The 18977-nt window shown below is 45.2% G+C and overlaps 1 protein-coding gene across 2 annotated transcripts in view; it reads right to left on the bottom strand.

Annotated features, from left to right (window-relative positions):
- Nucleotides 1-18977, bottom strand: part of COL22A1 (collagen type XXII alpha 1 chain) — a 185501-nt gene that overhangs the window by 124359 nt on the left and 42165 nt on the right. For both annotated transcript variants that reach the window (XM_060277589.1, XM_060277590.1), the window contains exon 4: nt 243-317. In XM_060277589.1, the coding sequence (XP_060133572.1) occupies nt 243-317 (75 nt within the window). The remainder of the gene's footprint in view (nt 1-242; nt 318-18977) is intronic.

Raw genomic sequence — 18977 nt, 5'->3', positions numbered from 1 at the left:
GTCATGTAGCCCAGAAGACTCTATTTTCTGTGTGCTTGTTATTCACAGACTAACTTCTTCCACTGTGTTACTTCTCCTGTTCGAACCCTTTTAGCTTCTCTTGAAATTCTTCAAATGTTCCACCTGAGGATCTGGACTCCCTTAACTGGCTCTATAATGTATTTGGTTACTTTTCAATGGCCAACTGGAGACGGAAACTGAGAATCCCAACCCCAAGCATATTGCGGATAGCATCCCATTACCTGGAATATCATCAGTCTCTCCATTGGTGTGCTTGAACCTGTCTCCTTCTACGTGGACACTGGGACACAGCACATCTGAGAAGAAAAAGGGGAAGAAAAGATTTACATTAAAAATAAAGTAATTATTTTAAAAGTGAAATCTCATTGGGTTGGAATCTGGAAACATAAAAACTGCTTTGAAAATGCACTTTTTAAAAAAAGCGTTTTAAAAAATACATTGAATTTTCCATAAGGCTCACCATCACCATCTAGTGTCACATTGTATATTGCACTTAAAACATTTTATTTGTTTTTGTATAGCGGAGTCCTGCAGTCAGAACTGTATGGGGTTCTAAAAAAGCCATCTATACCATTGTGCCTGGCGTGCTCTGGTCCATGGGGTCATGAAGAGTCGGACACGACTAAACGACTAAACAACAACAACATACCATTGTCCATAACATTGCCCCTGCTAGCATATATGTTACCCTACACATAGCAAGCTTGTTTGCAGTGGCCAGGAACCATCTACATTTGAAATAAGTGTACCTCTACTATGGATGTCAGAGAATTTAGGTCCATTCTGCCTGGTTGCTAATTGCTAGAAAATGTGCGACAGAGACTCTGATCTGATTTTTATGCTGTTATATTCCTTTCAACAGCTGCAACTTTTTTTCTGTTTTGCAATTGTGTCTCCTGATCTCTCTTTCTGTTTCCTCCCAGCTAAGCATCTATGCAAACATTAAGTTGTTTTTCCCTGGAGCAAAGGCTAATTTCTGAATAAAAATGGATCAAGCAGATATTTAATGAACAATGGAAAATCAGCGGTGGCAAGCACCCATTGTTAGCAGTAGAAGAAAAGGCAGAAAACCCAAGGAATATGTAGTGCCAGAGTCAATGACAGGAAGAGCCAACAAATTCCAGCTTTCTCCTCATCCTTTTTCTTGCTGATTTCTACAAGGGCAACACAGAGACTACGAAGCAGGAAGCTGACAGGCAGTGCTACCTCCTGAACAGGTTGCAAAGAAGAAGGAAGGAAAATGGACCACAGTGATCGGTGTGGCATTCCCCCAGTTTCCCTAAAAAAATCAGCCTCCACAGTGGAAGTTGTGAACCAACAACACCATCTATTTCCAGGGATCCCAAATTATTTCCTGAGGCTTTAATGAATAGCCATGTAAGGAACAGGTTAAATGATTCTATGAATTGACTGTCCCTGTTTTGCCATTGTGACACCATCATTTCCCCCATAATCCCTGTGCGCTCTTTGTCAATAAGGTCCATCTTTCTTTCTCTCCTTTTTCTCTGTCTTTGCAAAGAGCCTTTGCTCAACACAAAAGTTGTCTAAATAACTTTTTTTTAAAAAAAAAATAACCCTGGCACCAAGACAGATTTGTTGGCTACAGGTACCTCCTAGACCAGGAAAGCCATTATTAAATGGGCCAGCCGGATGCTTTGGAAGCTGCTGCTGCTGATAAATCACTTCTATTATCCCAACAGCTGTAGGCATTTTGTTAGCATATGGGAAACATCAACCAATTGCACCAAGTTATCGTGGGTGGATGAACCCAGCTCGAGGCTGCACAGCAGGCTGCTCTTAACCGCATTTCCGCAAATGTGAGGGGCGAAATGGCACTTTTGCCACATTGTCAAGAAATGTCCAGAACATAGAGCTGTATTTATTAGAACGTCTGCTTAGTGGGATCTGACAATCACCTGCTTTCCCCTATGGGGTGAAGGTGTCACGTGATTATTATTATTATTATTATTATTATTATTATTATTATTATTATTATTAGCAGATTGGCCAATTACACATTGAGAGAAAAGAGGAAATTCACCCCCCAAAATGATGACAAAATTTGCATGAAATATGTTGATTTATATGTATAGATGAAACTTTAGAAATAATGAATATGATAGAAATATAATGCATCTCATTATGGTGGGGGGGGGGGCAACTGTGACCAGGTGACATGCACTGGGTCAATCTGCTGTCCAGGTGCTATTGATAGACAAACTCAAGGGCCCTCTTCTCCACTCTTCTGGTACTTTCAACCGAACATAGACTGGATTGGCCTTCAAACACTCTAGGGTGGAGAGACTCCAGCTCTCATCAGCCCTAACCAGTATGGCTAATGCTAAGGGGCAGGGGTGCCAACTTGAATAAAATATTGTGGGGGCCCAGGTAAGCCCTACCCCACATAATAATCATATGATGCGGCACACACGCACAAATGGAATGGGAATGTCCATCAACTTGGGGGGGGGCTCTGGCCCCCTCAAATATTTTACTGTGGAGACCGAAGCCCCCACAGCCCCTAGGAGTTGGCTCAGGGATGATGATGGGACTTACAGTCCAACTACAAGGGCTCCCCGCCCCTGAAATAGAGGACACCGTCATATAGAGGACACTGTCCAATAGTTCTTCAAATTAGAGGATAATTCAGGAATACCCTGAATGTGGATTGCCCTTTACAGAGTAAAGACAAGAAGGAACGAAGGAAGGCCCCTACCCTCACAAACTTATGATCAAAAAGTTGACACAGAGAAGGCAATAGAGCAAGTGAACTTAATTCCTGAGCAAATATCCTGTGCTGTTAAAGCCCTGTGCTGCATCTCAAAGAGGGGCAATAGACACTGGAGTCACCATTCTACTGGAAAATTAGCTTGACCTAAGAGCACCTAAGAACATAAGAAGAGGCCTGCTGGGTCAAACCAAAGGATTATCTCGTCCAGCACCCTGTTCTCGCAGTGGCCAACCAGATGCCCATGGCAAGCCTTCAAGCAGGACATGAGTGCAACAGTTTTCTCCCCACTTGTGATTCCCATACCATCTCTGACAGTGGAGGCAGAACATCGCCATCACGTCTAGTAGCCACTGATGTAGCCTTACCCTCCGTAAATTGGCCCGATTCTCTTTCAAAGCCATCCAATCCACTGCAGAGGAATCTCCAAGGAGAAACTCCTGTCCTGACCCGTCACCAGTGTTCTGCGCCTGTTAAAGGATGGGGCCTGCTGAGCCGAGGCGAGCATTAAGGGAAATGTGGCTGTATGCTCTGAAAGAGTTCCAAATGGGTTTCCAGCCCAGTATGATGTATCGTGCCTGCGGCAAGGAGCAAGGGTGGAGCAGGAAAGCTAGTGTCATGCTGTGACAGAAAATGGGTTCAAAACAAGCGTACAGCTTACACAAAGTTTGCCATGGGACAAGCTTCTAGGCAATGGGCAACTCAACTGCTGAGCACTACATTCAGATACATCAACCACTCAGTTCATCGGCTAAATAAGAGGGCTGGTATTCGCGCGACTTCTCCACGAGCCTTCCTAGAAGACCACAAACTTTTGGCTCTTTCTTTCCAGGAAATATTCCCATCCCAGATAGTCACTATTAGAACACCTCTTCCCTCCCCATCAAGTTCCCTTTTGTGCCATGTCTTTTTTTAAGATGGTATGTCTCTAGGCGGTCTTCCTTTTTTCTGATCTGTAAGCAGCTCTGAGAGCCTTTTTTTGGCTGAACAGCAGAGTTAGAAAAAAGAAGATGTTTTAAACAAACAAACAAATGGCCTGCACCTGCTCAGCTAGGGGATGGAAGGAAAGCTCAGGCCATCACAACCCTGTTACATTGGGTCATCGCTGACAACCTGAGTATCTGGCAGCTATGCCTGTCCCTGAGTTGAGTTCTGCCTTGAAGCATAAGTAGTAGTGATGTCTTGCACATAACCTGGATAGCTCAGTTGGTTAGAGCCTGGTGCTGATAACAACAAGGCTGCAGGTTCAAGCCCCGTATGGGACAGCTGCATATTCCTGCATTGGCAGGGAGTTGGATTAGATGATCTTCAGAGTCTCTTCCAACTCTATGATTCTATGCCTGAACTCATGAAGTCATAGAATCATAGAATTCTAGAGTTAGAAGGGACTCCAAGGCTCATCTAATCCAACCCCTGCAATGCAGGAATCTCAGCTAAAGCATGCATGGCAGATAGCCATGCAACCTCTGCTTAAAAACCTCCAAGGAAGGAGAGTCCTTTATCAGTATGCATTAGCAGTCAGGAAGCGGGTATGGTGGAGGAAGACGAGAAAGACCTGCCTCTATAGGGTGGCAGCTCACTTCTTCACTTATCTCCAAGTGCCTTTTGTACGTCCCGATGAGGTCACCCTGAGAGTTTCCATGTCTTTTATAGGACTGTTTACACTCCTTCAGCTGCAAGGCAATCCTTAAGAATGGGATCAATCACCAAAGCAGACAACATGCTTGCCTGATGACTCACCCGGGCAGGAAGAAGGCACAGCAACAGGCGGCGACATATCAATCGCAAATAGCAAGAAAGCATCATAAAACACCCCAAATGGAACACCAGCTGAGCACAGGCTTTCCACACACAAACACACTTATTTCCAGCATAGTTTTTCCTTCCAGTCTTTTCTTCATTTAATAAGAGTTTTCTTTCCTAGAGGTGCACTGAGCAATTAGTTCCCATGTACCATACGAAGCTCGGCTTTTAACCCACTGAGGATTAAGTTTCAGTCCTACAAGTACGATGGGTATTTTATGGAAGGTGGAATGCTTGCTTCATTAACACAACCTTCCCCTCAAGCTCGATGCTGTCAGAGGAGGAGTGGTTGAGACTGCTTCCCCAGCCTGACCCTTCTATCCCTGCCCTTACCACATGTAAGTGTTCAAGAATAGCTCTTTCTGCAGATGCCATCATTCTGCATTACAAGCATGGACTATATGACAACTCAGGTTTCCTGTGCCACATTTTAATGGGTGTGCAGATGTGTCATCCAGTGACATGCCCATAAACAGTCCCCCTGAGACCTGGGGTGGATAAACCTAGTTCGGTTTCTATTTTGCCGATGTTAAACTTAGTCCTCAGCATTTCTGCATCAGTTTGCAGTGTTGTTGTTGTTGTTTGTTTGTTTAAGTCCTTACAAACATTTTACCTAGCCTGGGTATATATATATTTGCAAGTAATTTCTCCAATAATAATAATAATAATAATAATAATAATAATAATAATAATACACCGCCCATCTGGCTGGGTTTCCCCAACCACTCTGGGTGGCTCCCAACAGATTAAAAACAGAATAAAACATCAAACATTAAAAAACTTCGCTAAACAGGTCTGCCTTCAGATGCCTTTTAAAATTTGGATAGTTGTTTATTTCCTTGACACCTGATGGGAGGGCGTTCAACAGGGTAGATGCCACCACCGAGAAGGCCCTCCGCCTAGTTCCCTGTAACCTCACTTCTCGTAGTGAGGGAACCACCAGAAGGCCTTTGGAGCTGGACCCCAGTGTCATGTTGGTAGGTTCATTTCACTAATATATATACTTTCACTAATATATATACTTTCCCCTAATCTACTCATCTTTGGACATGGTTTCTGGTTAGGGAACCACACCATAAAATTTGGAGAACTGAGAGTTTCAAAGAACATAACAGAATAGAATAGAATAGAATAGAATAGAATAGAATAGAATAGAGCCAGTGTGGTATAGTGGTTAAGAGCGGTGGACTTGTAACCTGGTGAACCGGGTTCGCGTCTCCGCTCCTCCACATGCAGCTGCAGTCACACTTCTCTGAAGTCTCTCAGCCTCACTCACCTCACAGAGTGTTTGTTGTGGGGGAGGAAGGGAAAGGAGATTGTTAGCTGCTTTGAGACTCCTTAAAGGTAAAGGGACCCCTGACCATTAGGTCCAGTCGTGACCGACTCTGGGGTTGCGGCGCTCATCTCGCGTTATTGAGCCGAGGGAGCCGGTGTACAGCTTCCAGGTCATGTGGCCAGCATGACAAAGCCGCTTCTGACGAACCAGAGCAGCACACAGAAATGTCGTTTACCTTCCCGATGTAGCGGTACCTATTTATCTACTTGCTAGGTTGGCAGGAGCTGGGACCGAGCAATGGGAGTTCACCCCGTTGTGGGGATTCGAACCGCCGACCTTCTGATCGGCAAGCTCTAGGCTCAGTGGTTTAACCCACAGTGCTACCTACATCCCATTTGAGACTCCTTAGGGTAGTGATAAAGCAGGATATCAAATCCAAACTCTTCTTTTTCTTTTAGCTTGTATATTTCGGGGTGGAACATTCACATCAGAAAGGATAAAATTGAACAGGAAACCAAAACAGACCCGTTGCCAATTTGCACCTGAGACATGGGAGACAAAAATTCATTCTCTCAAACATTCTACCTCTATGTGAGACATTTTCCTCCCCTCCAACGCAAGCTCAAGTAGCCAGCGCCAAGAGAAACAAGCCTCATCCCTCACTAACAAGCGCTGATCTAAGGCGCACAAGTTCCTTGTCCCTGCCAGCTGGCCATCGAAGGAGCGGGAACTGGAATTGATCTGAGGAAATGAAGGGTGACGAGAAACAGGAGGCCAGACACTGATAGAGGCAGAGGTGAGGTCATTGCTATGGAGACATATGGGCCTCTGAGACAGCACGCACTGAAGCTTACAAGATTCAACTCAAGGTCTTGTGGCCTTTAATTAACTGGAAGGATTGCCAGTGAGCTCGGTTGGGTTATTAGGTGAGACCAATCGATACTGGGAAATTTTGTGCTTTGGGTTGTTTTGTATTCCCCATAGATCAGGGGCAGGAATAATGGGTCCATTGTTTCCTTCTGGATTCCAGCTTTGGTCGTCCATCTGGGGTGCGATGGGTGCTACTTGGGGGAAGAGGCGGTAGATCAGTGGTAGACTACGAGCTCCACATTCTACAGCGTCTCAGTTTAAAGAAAGATCTCAGACATCATGTATTAGGAACTACTTCTCCCTGGAACCCTGAAGAGCAACTACCAGTCAGAGTACTCAGTATTGATCTGGTCTGACTCCTGGTCTGATTCAGGATTAGGCAGCTACATCCGTTCATACCTTTTCCTCTCTTTTTTAAAGACAATTTATTAAATTTTCAAATAAACCACATTAAACAATAACAAAACATTAAACAAACAAACACAACAGCGCACAATAAACATAAAAATTCCTCAACTATTTTACTTCACTTTGCTCTCCCTCCTTCCCCTCATTCGGTTTTATCTCGCAGTTCGTTTATCCCATCTACTTAAAGTCAATTCGTAGGATTTATTTTAGTCCTGCAAGTGTCTTTAAACTTCTACAGTTCCTTTCTATATAGTCCACAAATTTACTCCAATCCTTTTGGAACCTTGACTCTCCCTGGTCTCGGATCCTGCAAGTCAGTTTCGCTAATTCTGCATAATCCATCATTTTTGTCTGCCACTCTTCAATCGTTGGTAACTCCTGAGTTTTCCATTTTGGGGCTAATAAAGTCCTAGCCGCGGTTGTCGCATACATGAATAATATTTGGTCTCCGTTCATACCTTTTCCAATGAACTACTGTAGCCATTTCAACTCTGTGCTCTGAAAGGTCACTGCATATCTCTTCGCAGGTGTCTGAACTTACTGACTTCATACAATCCATTTCTATAGAGAACGTGACAACGCAAAGTGACAGTTTCCTCTTTGTTTCTCATTGGTGACTTAGTCTAATAAAAATGCTTTTGTGGAGTGAAACAAAAATGCAGCTTCAGGAAACTCAGCCATTTAAAGCTAGCATTGCATTTCCCTAAACAATTTACAAGCCAGATTTGAGACAAAGTATTCTCTTCTACATAATGCTATGATTCTCCTCCAAACCAAGGCGCTCTCTCTCTCTCTCTCTCTCTCTCTCTCTCTCTCTCTCTCTCTCTCTCACACACACACACACACACAACAAGGGGGCCCTGCCAGTGCCAGATTTACATATAAGCTACACAAGCTATAACTTAAGGCCCCACTCTCTTGGGCCCCCCCAAAAAATTAAAGAAAAAAAACTGGATATACATTTCCAAAATATAAGATAAAAAACAAATAAAATAAAACCTACATGCAGCAACGGTGTTTTGTGTTGTGTAGGCTCCTATTATGTAAGTAATGGGCCCTGCCTGCTAGCCTGCTCCCTAAAATCTCACATATAAAGGGCCCCATTACCTTCAGTATGGGGCCCTCTTTGACAACATTACAGATCCTCCAAGTGTCCCTATTTTCTAGGGACGTCCCTGATTTAGAGAAACCATCCTGGTTTCTGTTTTGATCCCGGAATGTCCCACTTTTCCTTAGGATGTCCCTATTTTCATTGGAAAAATGTTGGAGGGCATGGAGTTATCCGACCCCCAAGCTGTTTGAAGGCAATCCTGTATAGGGAAGTTGTTTGTTTTTAATGTTTCATATTTTATTATATTTTTATATATGTTGAAAGCAGACCCATTAAGATGTGTGGAGTATAAATAGTAAAATTATCCTTGTGGAATGGGACATCCCTATTTCGGAGAAATGTCGCAGGTTGTTGTCACCATGATGGGATTCTTTGGTACATTTTACTATTCTTAATGTTTATTAAGGGTGGTATTCAACTACCTTGTCCCATCAGCACAAGGATTTCTGTTTGTTCAACAGGACTTTACCATTTCCTCTCACACCCTCCCCAAATTTGCTCTGGATGGTTGAGGGAACCCGTAGAACAGATTTGGAGAATAAGTGGAGAATGGGACATGGGTGGCATTGTGGTCTAAACCACTGAGCCTAGGGCTTGCCGATCAGAAGGTCGGCGGTTTGAATCCCTATGACAGGGTGAGCTCCCATTGCTCGGTCGCACCTCCTGCCAACCTAGCAGTTCGAAAGCACGCCAAAAAAGTGCAAGTAGGTACTGCTCCAGCAGGAAGGTAAATAGTGTTTCCGTGCACCGCTCTGGTTTCACCAGAAGCAGCTTAGTCATGCTGGCCACATGACCCGGAAAAACTGTCTGCGAACAAATGTCGGCTCCCTCGTCCAGTAAAGCAAGATGAGCGCCGCAACCCCAGAGTCGTTCGCAAATGGACTTAACTGTCAGGGGTCCTTTACCTTTACCTTTTAAGTGGAGAATGGTCCATTGCCCAAGTGTGTATCCTTGTGCTGACTGTGTTGGATACAACCTTCAACTTTCATGCCATTTTGTATATATATTATTGGAACATATGGGGTTAAAATGCAGCACCTACAGTCAGAAGGAACTATGAACCTGGTTTGCCCAATTTAAGTGGTGACTCTGTGCTAATATTGATTTAAAAAAACCTCTTTTTTCTAAGATCTTGAGTGTGCTATCCTCAGGCAGCAATGCTCCTGTTTTTACGAACATTGTTGCATGTCTTGCATGGCACCAAGAATGAAAATTATACACCGGATTATTTGCTGCAGAAGAACATCCCTTGCACCCACAAAAGCAGGATGAAAAGAAAAGCAACTTTCAGTAACTTTTAGCTGAATAGCTAAGGTCATGTTAACAGAAATCAAAAGGAGGAGGAAGATGGTATGAAACCGCTCGTGCTCACCTAAAACCAGCTAGTGTTTTATCACCGCTTCGTCTGTTGTAAATTATAGGGAACAGACAAACAATTACAGTGACTGAGTGCCTTTCTATAAAACCTAAGCCTGTAAGTTTCACAGCTCAGCCACTTGTGCCTGTACAGAACGAAGTGCCAATCGGGCAGCACATCAATCAGTGCCAGCTGGAGCTCCAGCCTAAGTGCTATTTCCAGATGCAAAATTAAAGGCGAGGCAGGCCAACATCTGCTATTGTCATTTGGCTTCTGCCTTCGGCGCAGAACGCAGGCAAAAATTGAGCAGCAAAACAAAAAGGCCCAAAATGTTGCAGTGGATCAGCAGAAGACCAGATCAGTAGAATGCTCCACTGATGATGAGAGTCTAAAGGCCTTTTCTGGTCCCTCCAGTCAAACTTGGCAGCTGAAATCAAATGGGTTTTGCGGGCTTGAGTCAAATTAACATGACCTTTCTTTGCTCCCCAAAATTCTCTTACTGCATTATTGTTATTATCTGCTGCTTTCTTTGGCTTATGCTCTAATTATGTTTGTCAATAAGGTAAATATTGTGAGGATATCATAAGAAGATCAAGTGTAGGGAGTGCTGCCCCAATAAACAGCAGGCACAGGCCCGGTGCGTCCATTTAGGCGGAATAGGCCATTGCCTAGTGCGCCAAAATGGAGGGGGTGCTGCCGAGCCTGCCCCACACCCCCACGCCATGCCGCCCGCCCGCTCACTCCCCGAGGAGCCCCCCGCATCCCCTCCACAGGCAAGAGGAGCACGAGCCAAAAGGAGAGCTCAGCGCCATGGGCGTACCCAGGATCAAAACTAGGGGGGGCAAGGGGAGGGGCCAAGGCACGGAAGGGGAGGGGCCACAAAGTGGGCGGGAACGGCGAACTCGTGCTCCGCTGGGCTGTGCCCCTCCCTAGCAGCAGGGCTGGTAGGCGGAGGCGGAGCCCAGCCCAGCGGAGCGCGAGTTCAGCGTTCCTGCCCGCCGCGCCGCGCTCTCTGGTTCCCCGCCGCGCTTGGCCTTGCCAGAGGGCGCGACGGGGAGCTGGAGGGAGGGCGCAGCGCGGCGGGCGGGAACGGCGAACTCGCGCTCCGCCGGGCTGTGCCCCTCCCTAGCAGCAGGGCTGGTGGGCGGAGGCGGAGCCCAGCCCAGCGGAGCACGAGTTCGGCATTCCCGCCCACCGCGCCGCGCTCCCTGGTTCCCCGCCGCGCTTGGCCTTGCCTGAGGGCGCGCCGGGGAGCTGGAGGGAGGGTGCGGCGCGGTGCGGCGGGAATGGCGAACTCGCGCTCCGCCGGGCTGTGCTCCGCCTCTGCCCACCAGCCCTGCTTCTAGAGTAGGGCAGCTGCCCTAACTTGCCGCATGGTGGGTACGCCCTTGCTCAGCGCCCTCCCGCCCATGGGGGGGACGCTGTGAGCTCCCCAGCGGCTGCAGCGAGCAAGCAGTGGCAGTGCCCACAGCTGAAGCCTTCAGCTATGGGCCCTGCTGCCGCCCGCTCGCTGCAGCCACCGCCGCTGAGGAGCTCAAAGCTTCCCCTCCACAGGCGGGAGGGCGCCGAGCTCCCCCTTGGCCCGCGCTCCTCCCGCCAATGGAGGGGACACAGGGGCATCAGCAGCGTGCGGTTTTGCCGGCTGCCTTCCCCTTGGCTTGGGGAAGGCAGCCGGCAAAACCGTCCCCGCATCGGCGCGCTTCAGCCCGGGGCGCGCCAGAAAGTGTTTTGCACCGCGCCTGAGCAGGCATTCCTACAAATAAGCAAATTCACTACCCCCACACACATCAGAGCCCCCATAAAGAAAGTCCTTGCACCATTCAGCTGCCCTTAATCAACATGGATCCATCTGTAAAGAAAGTTATGTGATTATAGTAAGGGAAATGATATATTAGCTATTGGAAGTCAATTTTAAACTATAATGAATAGATTTTATGTTTACATGTTTATATTTTATAAATTTGTTTGGGGATATGCCATGTTTTGTTAATTTGATATTGTTTATTGTTTAAATGATTTAATTTGTCCAACTAGTTTCAATTATTTTTGGTTTAATTTGTTTATTAATTTATGTTGGGTGGCTTAAGTGTGTATTTATGTTATTATATTTATTCCCTTGTGTGTGTGTTTGTGTAATCTCTTAATTTTTTTTTGAAAAAAGATCAAATTTTTAAATTTTTTAAAAAACAAACAACAACAACAACAACAACAACAACAACAACAACATGGATCCATCTGTCATAGATACTTTAGCTGAGTTTCCTGCTAGATGAGCCTTGGGGTCTGCAATTCTGTAATTCTATGATTCTATGAACACATCATCTCTCTCTTCATATCTTCCGAACCACATAATTGCTTTTCCCACACAAAACCTGCCACCCTCCCATAATATAGAGGCCATTTCCCCCCTAAACTCTGATGCATACCCTCCAACATTCCTCCGAAGAAAATAGGGACATCCTATTCCATAATAATAATGATAATATTACTATGTAGCCCTTGAAAGCCTTATTCTCTATAAATTTGTATAATCCTATTCTAAAGCCATAAAAATTGTGAAAGAATGCCAGCTCCCACCATTCTCAGCCATCAGTGTCAGCCATCATGGTCAATGGTCAGAAATGATGGCCAGGGTTGGCTACCCTTAAATTATTACTGTTCAGCTGATGAATAGAGAAGATGGGGAATATTATTCCACAGTGTGAATTGGATTCCATAGGGGAATCAATAATGTGAACTACTAGGGTGTTAGCAGTACACAAAGGTCCTTATTTTCATCCGTAAAAGTCTGAATATTTTTCCTCCTCCTGTTGCAGTATGAAATGTTTTTTTATCTCTAAACACATAATCTTTACTAAAACAAACAAGCAAAACCCAATGCCCTTCTCCTGCATTAACTAGGATTTTCTTTTCAGATTTGCTTTGCCTTTTGTTTCCTTTCAACAGTAAGTAAGCCTTCATCTGTCAAAAAAAACAAAACCTCCTTCGGGAACTGGACTGCAATGAATGTCAGACATGTGTAGCTGTCAGGTTTTACCAGAATAAACCAAAGGAGATTACAAGAGAAATAGAAGAAGGTTGGGGGTAATGGATATATTGCTAATGGGCATTTGCCTCCCCCCCCCCCCCCCGCTGCTGCTGCAAACACACACTCGTCACAGGAATTCAGAATGCAGTAGCTCAAAAAGCATACAATCAGAGCTATAATTTTAGCTGGAAATTAAGACATTAAATGTTAAGTTAAAGTGCCATTTAAACTATCGTCGGTGTGATCTTTCCAGCAGAGGTATCTATTGCTCATCTGGTGGGGATACTCATTAAAAGGACAAAACCCCTATCTAAGGCAGAAAGGATAGTTTGTTGTCCCTTGAGTGCACCAAGAGGGGGAGGAAGAGGGAGACTGGTTCAAGGGTGACACAAAGTTTCCTCGGGAGGGAGGAAAGCTTCACAGTGGGGAAAGCTCAAGTGAAAAGAACCCCTTACTGGTGTGTACAGTAAGAATAGTCTCATATTCACCCCAGAGCTTAAGAAGATACCGGGCCACGTTTGGGCTGGAAAAGTACTCTCATTTTATTTGTAAAACCCACAAGGGAGAGGGGGATTACAATAAGGCTATAGGGAAGAGTGGAGAGGTTTAGTCTTACCTCAGAAATCCCTATTAGTGCTTGTTATAATTTGAGAGGCTTGGAAACAAAAGGCGTAAGGTGGGGACCTCTTACGTCGCACACGTCATGCCCCCAGGATGCGCACCAACCTCGCCCCCTGCTCTCCGCCACTGATTCAGTCTACAGTGATCAATTTGTTGTGGAAGTCTAGCCAACATAGATAGACAGGATTACTGTTAAAGAACTCACATGAGAAACCTTACATTAATAGAACCCAAGGACAGCAGAGGTCCATGTGTCCTCACAAGGAACAAACAGATGTCTATGGGAGAATTCTTACAGCAGAACGTACAGAGAACACACTGATCCACCCTAAAAATAAGCAAACTTGGGTTGAGTTCTCTCCTCCTGCAAAAAGGAATTAAGCTATCCTGTGTCTTGGTGTCACCACACTATATATGTGTGTGTGTGGCACATTAATTGGCTGTAACTAGCAAGGGTGGAGACTTGACATGGTATAACGATGTGAGGACATAGGATAACTTATATTACAAATCAGAGAGGGATAGGACTCAGTGCAAGGATGATGCTAATAGCAGTTCCGTAACACTCCTGACATATCCCTAACGAGTTAAGCTACTTTGGAGTTAGGCTGTTATTGGAACTCTTGGCTTCGCTCAGAATTCCTCAGATGTTTTGCTGAAGCAAGAATGTCTAAAATTTGGTAGCAACTATAGACTTAAAACATACTTCTAATGGGGGAGGCGTTGTCCACCCACTCAAGAACTGTCTCCTTCCTGTTAGTTCCAAACTCCAGATTCAGAAACCCACTTTTCAAAAAATAAGATTCCTTTAATGCTTCTGTCAATAAGAAATGAAGGGCTGCTGTGTTAACTTTGTTAGGCTGGGAATTAGAGCCACAAAGGTTTTTCAAACAAGACTGCTTATTCTCAACAACATAACATTGTCATTTATGAGCAGCATAAAATTGTACATTAACTTTGATTTTCCTTAGCAACCGGGGTGCCTTGCAGAAATCTGTTCTGCAGAACAAAAGAAAGAACAAAACTTTTGCCATCTTTGAGGAAAAAACCAGGAGGTGGTTTGAGTCCCACTTGCCTCTACTGTCTACTTCTATTAAATATTTCAAAAGGACCATTATACATCCTCTATGGAAGCCCAAAGTATTCCTTCCTTCCTTCCTTCCTTCCTTCCTTCCTTCCTTCCTTCCTTCCTTCCTTCCTTCCTTCCTTCCTTCCTTCCTTCCTTCCTTCTCCTGTCTTTTCGGCTCATAGAATAATAGAATTATAGAGTTTAAAGGTACCCACGGATCATCTAGTCCAACCCCCTGCAATGAAATATTAAGGTGGTGTACATCAGTAGTGGGGAACCTTCAACCCAATGGTCTAATCAGGCCCATTTGGCCCATCAGGCCTTTTCAGGCAAGCCACTCCCACCAGCAGAACAACTAACATTATATATGACATCAGATGTAGGGCAGGTAAAAGCACAGCTGATGCTGGGTCTTCAGGCACTGCCAATCAACTGGTGTCAGGTGACTGACAGGTGGGTAGTCCCACCCACCTGCCAAAGTCAGCCTATGATGGTGGGGGGGGGGTAAAGTTCCACCTCCCCACTCATGATGTATGTGGTTAACTTCTTCTCATTGTATCCTTACAACCACCGTGCAAAGTAAGGGAAGTAAGAAAGAATGACTGGTCTAAGATCATCTAGTGAGCATCAGGACAAAGGGCAGATTTGTATCTCTATCCCACTAGTCCTTATTTGATGCTCCATCCATTACACCACAGCTAAAGGTAAAGGTAAAGGGACCCCTGACCATTAGGTCCGGTCGTGCCCGACTCTGGGGTTGCGCGCTCATCTCGCATTATTGGCCGAGGGAGCCGGCGTATAGCTTCCAGGTCATGTGGCCAGCATGACAAAGCCGCTTCTGGCAAACCAGAGCAGCACATGGAAACGCTGTTTACCTTCCCGCTGTAGTGGTACCTATTTATCTACTTGCATTTTGACGTGCTTTCGAACTGCTAGGTTGGCAGGAGCTGGGACCAAGCAACGGGAGCTCACCCCGTCACAGGGATTCGAACCGCCGACCTTCTGATCAGCAAGCCCTAGGCTCAGTGGTTTAACCACAGCACCACCTGGGTCCCTACACCACAGCTACAGGTACATAAATACACACCATAGAATAGAATCATAGAATCATAGAGTTGGAAGAGACCACAAGGGCCATCCAGTCCAACCCCCTGCCAAGCAGGAAACACCATCAAAGCATTCCTGACAGATGGCTGTCAAGCCTCCGCTTAAAGACCTCCAAAGAAGGAGACTCCACCACACTCCTTGGCAGCAAGTTCCACTGTCGAACAGCTCTTACTGTCAGGAAGTTCTTCCTAATGTTTAGGTGGAATCTTCTTTTGCCCATGATGAATAAGGCTGCAATTTAGAGAGCAAAGTTGGTAATCTTATGGAAATTATATTTGCTTCCCTGGCCCAGGCTCCCCACATTTCCCCTGACGATGGCAAAATTTAGCAGCACAGGTGACAGCTCCGTTATTGGGAAATAGCCAAACAAGTGGGACCAGGAAGGTGTCTTGCCAAGCAGGTTTCCAGGTGTCCTGACACTTTTCATACACACATAGTTGTCCTTTGGGGGGAACTACTGGTTAAGGAAATTTGGAATATCATATTCCAGTTCAGTCCCATTGCTCCGCCTTCCTCCACACTAAACAAACTTGTTCAATAGCTATACAGCTGTGGATCACACGGAAGTGTATTATATTGTCAAATAGCAAAAGGAACACCTCTCTCTGAGTTTGGCGGGCTTCTGTTAGCATCTCTTTCATTCTCATTTGTTTGTGTGGAGTGACCATGCTACTGACCGCACTATACATTTAATGCAATATCACAGATACTCCAAAGTGTCTCTATTTTCCAGGGACAGTCCCGGATTTACAGAAGCTGTCCCGGTTTCTGCTATGATCCCGGAATGTCCCGCTTTTCCTTAGGCCATTTCTATTTTCATCAGAGAAATGTTGGAGGGTATGGAGTTATACAACCTGAATCAAGGAGATCAGTAACTATAAGGTCTTTAGAAGGCATCTTAAGGCAGCCCTGCATAGGGAAGTTTTTTAAAATGTTTATGTTTTTATATATGTTGGAAGCCACCCACAGTGGCTGGGCAACCCAGTCAGATGGGAGGGGTTTAAATAGTAGTAGTAGTAGTAGTATTAGTAGTAGTAGTATAGAATAGGGAATCCCTATTTTCATCGGAGAAATGTTGGAGGGTATAGTATCACACCACATTAAACAGTCATGATTGGCCACAGAGAATCTTAGGAACTGTAGTTTGTAAAGGTTGCTGAGAGCTGTGAGAGACCCCTATTCCCCACACAGAACTACAATTCAAAGAGTGTCTTAATGGCCAAGACTGATAACCAAGAAGTTTTGCATTCAAATCTGGCCCCTGCAATGAATTAAATAAAACTCTGGTTTTACTTTCTGATATTTAAAGCCCTAAATGGCCTTGGTCCAGTATACCTGAAGCAGCGTCTCCCCCCCCCCCATCGTTCTGCTCGGACACTGAGGTCCAGTACCGAGGGCCTTCTGGCGGTTCCCTCGTTGCGAGAAGCCAAGTTGCAGGGAACCAGGCAGAGGGCCTTCTCGGTAGTGGCGCCCGCCCTGTGGAATGCCCTCCCATCAGATGTCAAAGAGAAAAAAAGGCTACCAGATTTTTAGAAGACATCTGAAGGCAGCCCTGTTTAGGGAGGCTTTTAATGTTTAATAGATTATTTTATTTATTTTATTTCATTTTTCTGTTGGAAGCAGCCCAGAGTGGCTGGGGAAACCCAGCCAGATGGGCGGGGTATAAATAAATTATTATTATTATTATTATTATTATTATTATTATTATTATTATTATATCCTGAATTTAGATGAATTCTCAGAGAAGAAAAAAAAGTATGTCATTTTTTTAAAACACACACACACACACACACACACACACACACCACCAACATAATATTATTTAACCACACATTAAGCAGTTTAATTGTCAGATGGTCACAGAACACACTGCAGTAAATCAGCACCACACACAGCAGAGCTGTTTCTGTCCAATATAGGCCCTGAACACAGCTGTCCTTAGTACAGAGGCTGCTTCTGCTTCTGCACAGCTTGACCTCATCTGGCTTGGCAACGAAACCTTGCAGTTGCTGAAGCTCTGTCAGATCCCTAAATGAAACAAAGACAAATCGCCTTTCTGAAGCCCAGTAGCACGCCAGCCCCGGAGGGATGTATGAGCAGGTCAGACTTCTGCAGCTGCCAGTTCCTGGGGGTCATGGCTGGATTGAACACCCTGCGTTGTTCGCCCAGCAAGAATCTTGACAGGTCAATGGTGTGAGAAGTTGACGATGATGTGTCCACAGAGGGGGGAAGTGTACGTTCTCCTTAGGGGAGGATTCTGGAGCCAGCATGCCCGGCACATTAACACTTTGGCTCCATCCCGGAAGGAAGGAGGCCTACTCACAAGTCCAGCGCTCTTTGCAACCATCCGAGGAAAGCCTGTCACCACTGACTAACTCCTCTGAAAGCCCAAGACCTATGTCAGGCCAACTTACATGCTCAACAGAATCAAGGGACAAAGCTGTTATTGGGGCTGTGTCAAGAAACTCCCCAAGCTCCTTCATCACACTTGCAAAATTCCAGAACTCTGCATCCAGAAGTGTAGCTGATCCTGACATTTTGAATTCCATTCCAGAAAATTTATCTGGAAAAAGCAGCTCCTCAAAATCAAGGGGAAGAGTCTGGCAGAAGCAAATTCAACGAGTTTCCCAAGTGATGTGGTTGCTGCCAGTAAGAGCTGTTCGGCAGTGGAATTTGCTGCCAAGGAGTGTGGTGGAGTCTCCTTCTTTGGAGGTCTTTAAGCGGAGGCTTGACAGCCATCTGTCAGGAATGCTTTGAGGGTGTTTGCTGCTTGGCAGGGGGTTGGACTGGATGACCCTTGTGGTCTCTTCCAACTCTATGATTCTATGATTCTTTGCGCCCCCCCCCAAAAAAAATTTCAATCAGCATAGCTGGGCTTCCTTGGACAATTACATCCTAGATAGAGATTGTTGAGCTTCCCAATGCCCTCTGTGAATTAACTTTGAAATTAGGGTTTTTACCAGAGGTGGTCTAGAAGAAGTTGCGTTGTTGTTGTTGTTGTTGTTGTTGTTGTTGTTGTTGTTGTTGTTATGGAACAATTTGAGGTTTTGGGAAAATTTCATTTATTTCAGGAGCATTTTTCTTCTGATACCCAACCTTTATTTTCTTTCTATGGGAATGGGGAAAATGTTGTAGAGCAAAATCAGAGGGTTGAAGGAACTCATCCCAGATGGTTCCACACCAATATAGTCATCACTTTATAATATTACATAGGGTCCCTTCTAGGAGAATTTCTTAACAGACAAAAACTCTTGTGATACAGGCAGAAGTGTTTTCCCCGCAAGTGACAACACTGGATTGAGCAGATGAGATCAATAATAGGTCCGGTGGTCAAGAAGGCAGTTTTTGCAAGTTCTGTAGAGGGAAGTGAGGGGCAGATACTGCTCATCAATCTGGAAAGGTAGTCTCTCCAGGAAAATAAAAACTCATACCCTAAACCTCTGCTGCCTTGCAGGATATCTTTGGTAGAAGAAAAGGCTAAGGAGGAACCCTGCACACATCCAGAATGGAGTCCTTATGACGATCAGATGGTGCCTTGCATGCCTCCTTCTGGCAACTCCTGCAGCTGAGTTGGTGCC

Source organism: Zootoca vivipara, chromosome 8 (assembly GCF_963506605.1).
Source record: "Zootoca vivipara chromosome 8, rZooViv1.1, whole genome shotgun sequence".
NCBI classification, from domain to species: Eukaryota; Metazoa; Chordata; class Lepidosauria; order Squamata; family Lacertidae; genus Zootoca; species Zootoca vivipara.
This window is presented reverse-complemented; position numbering and strand designations above follow the sequence as displayed.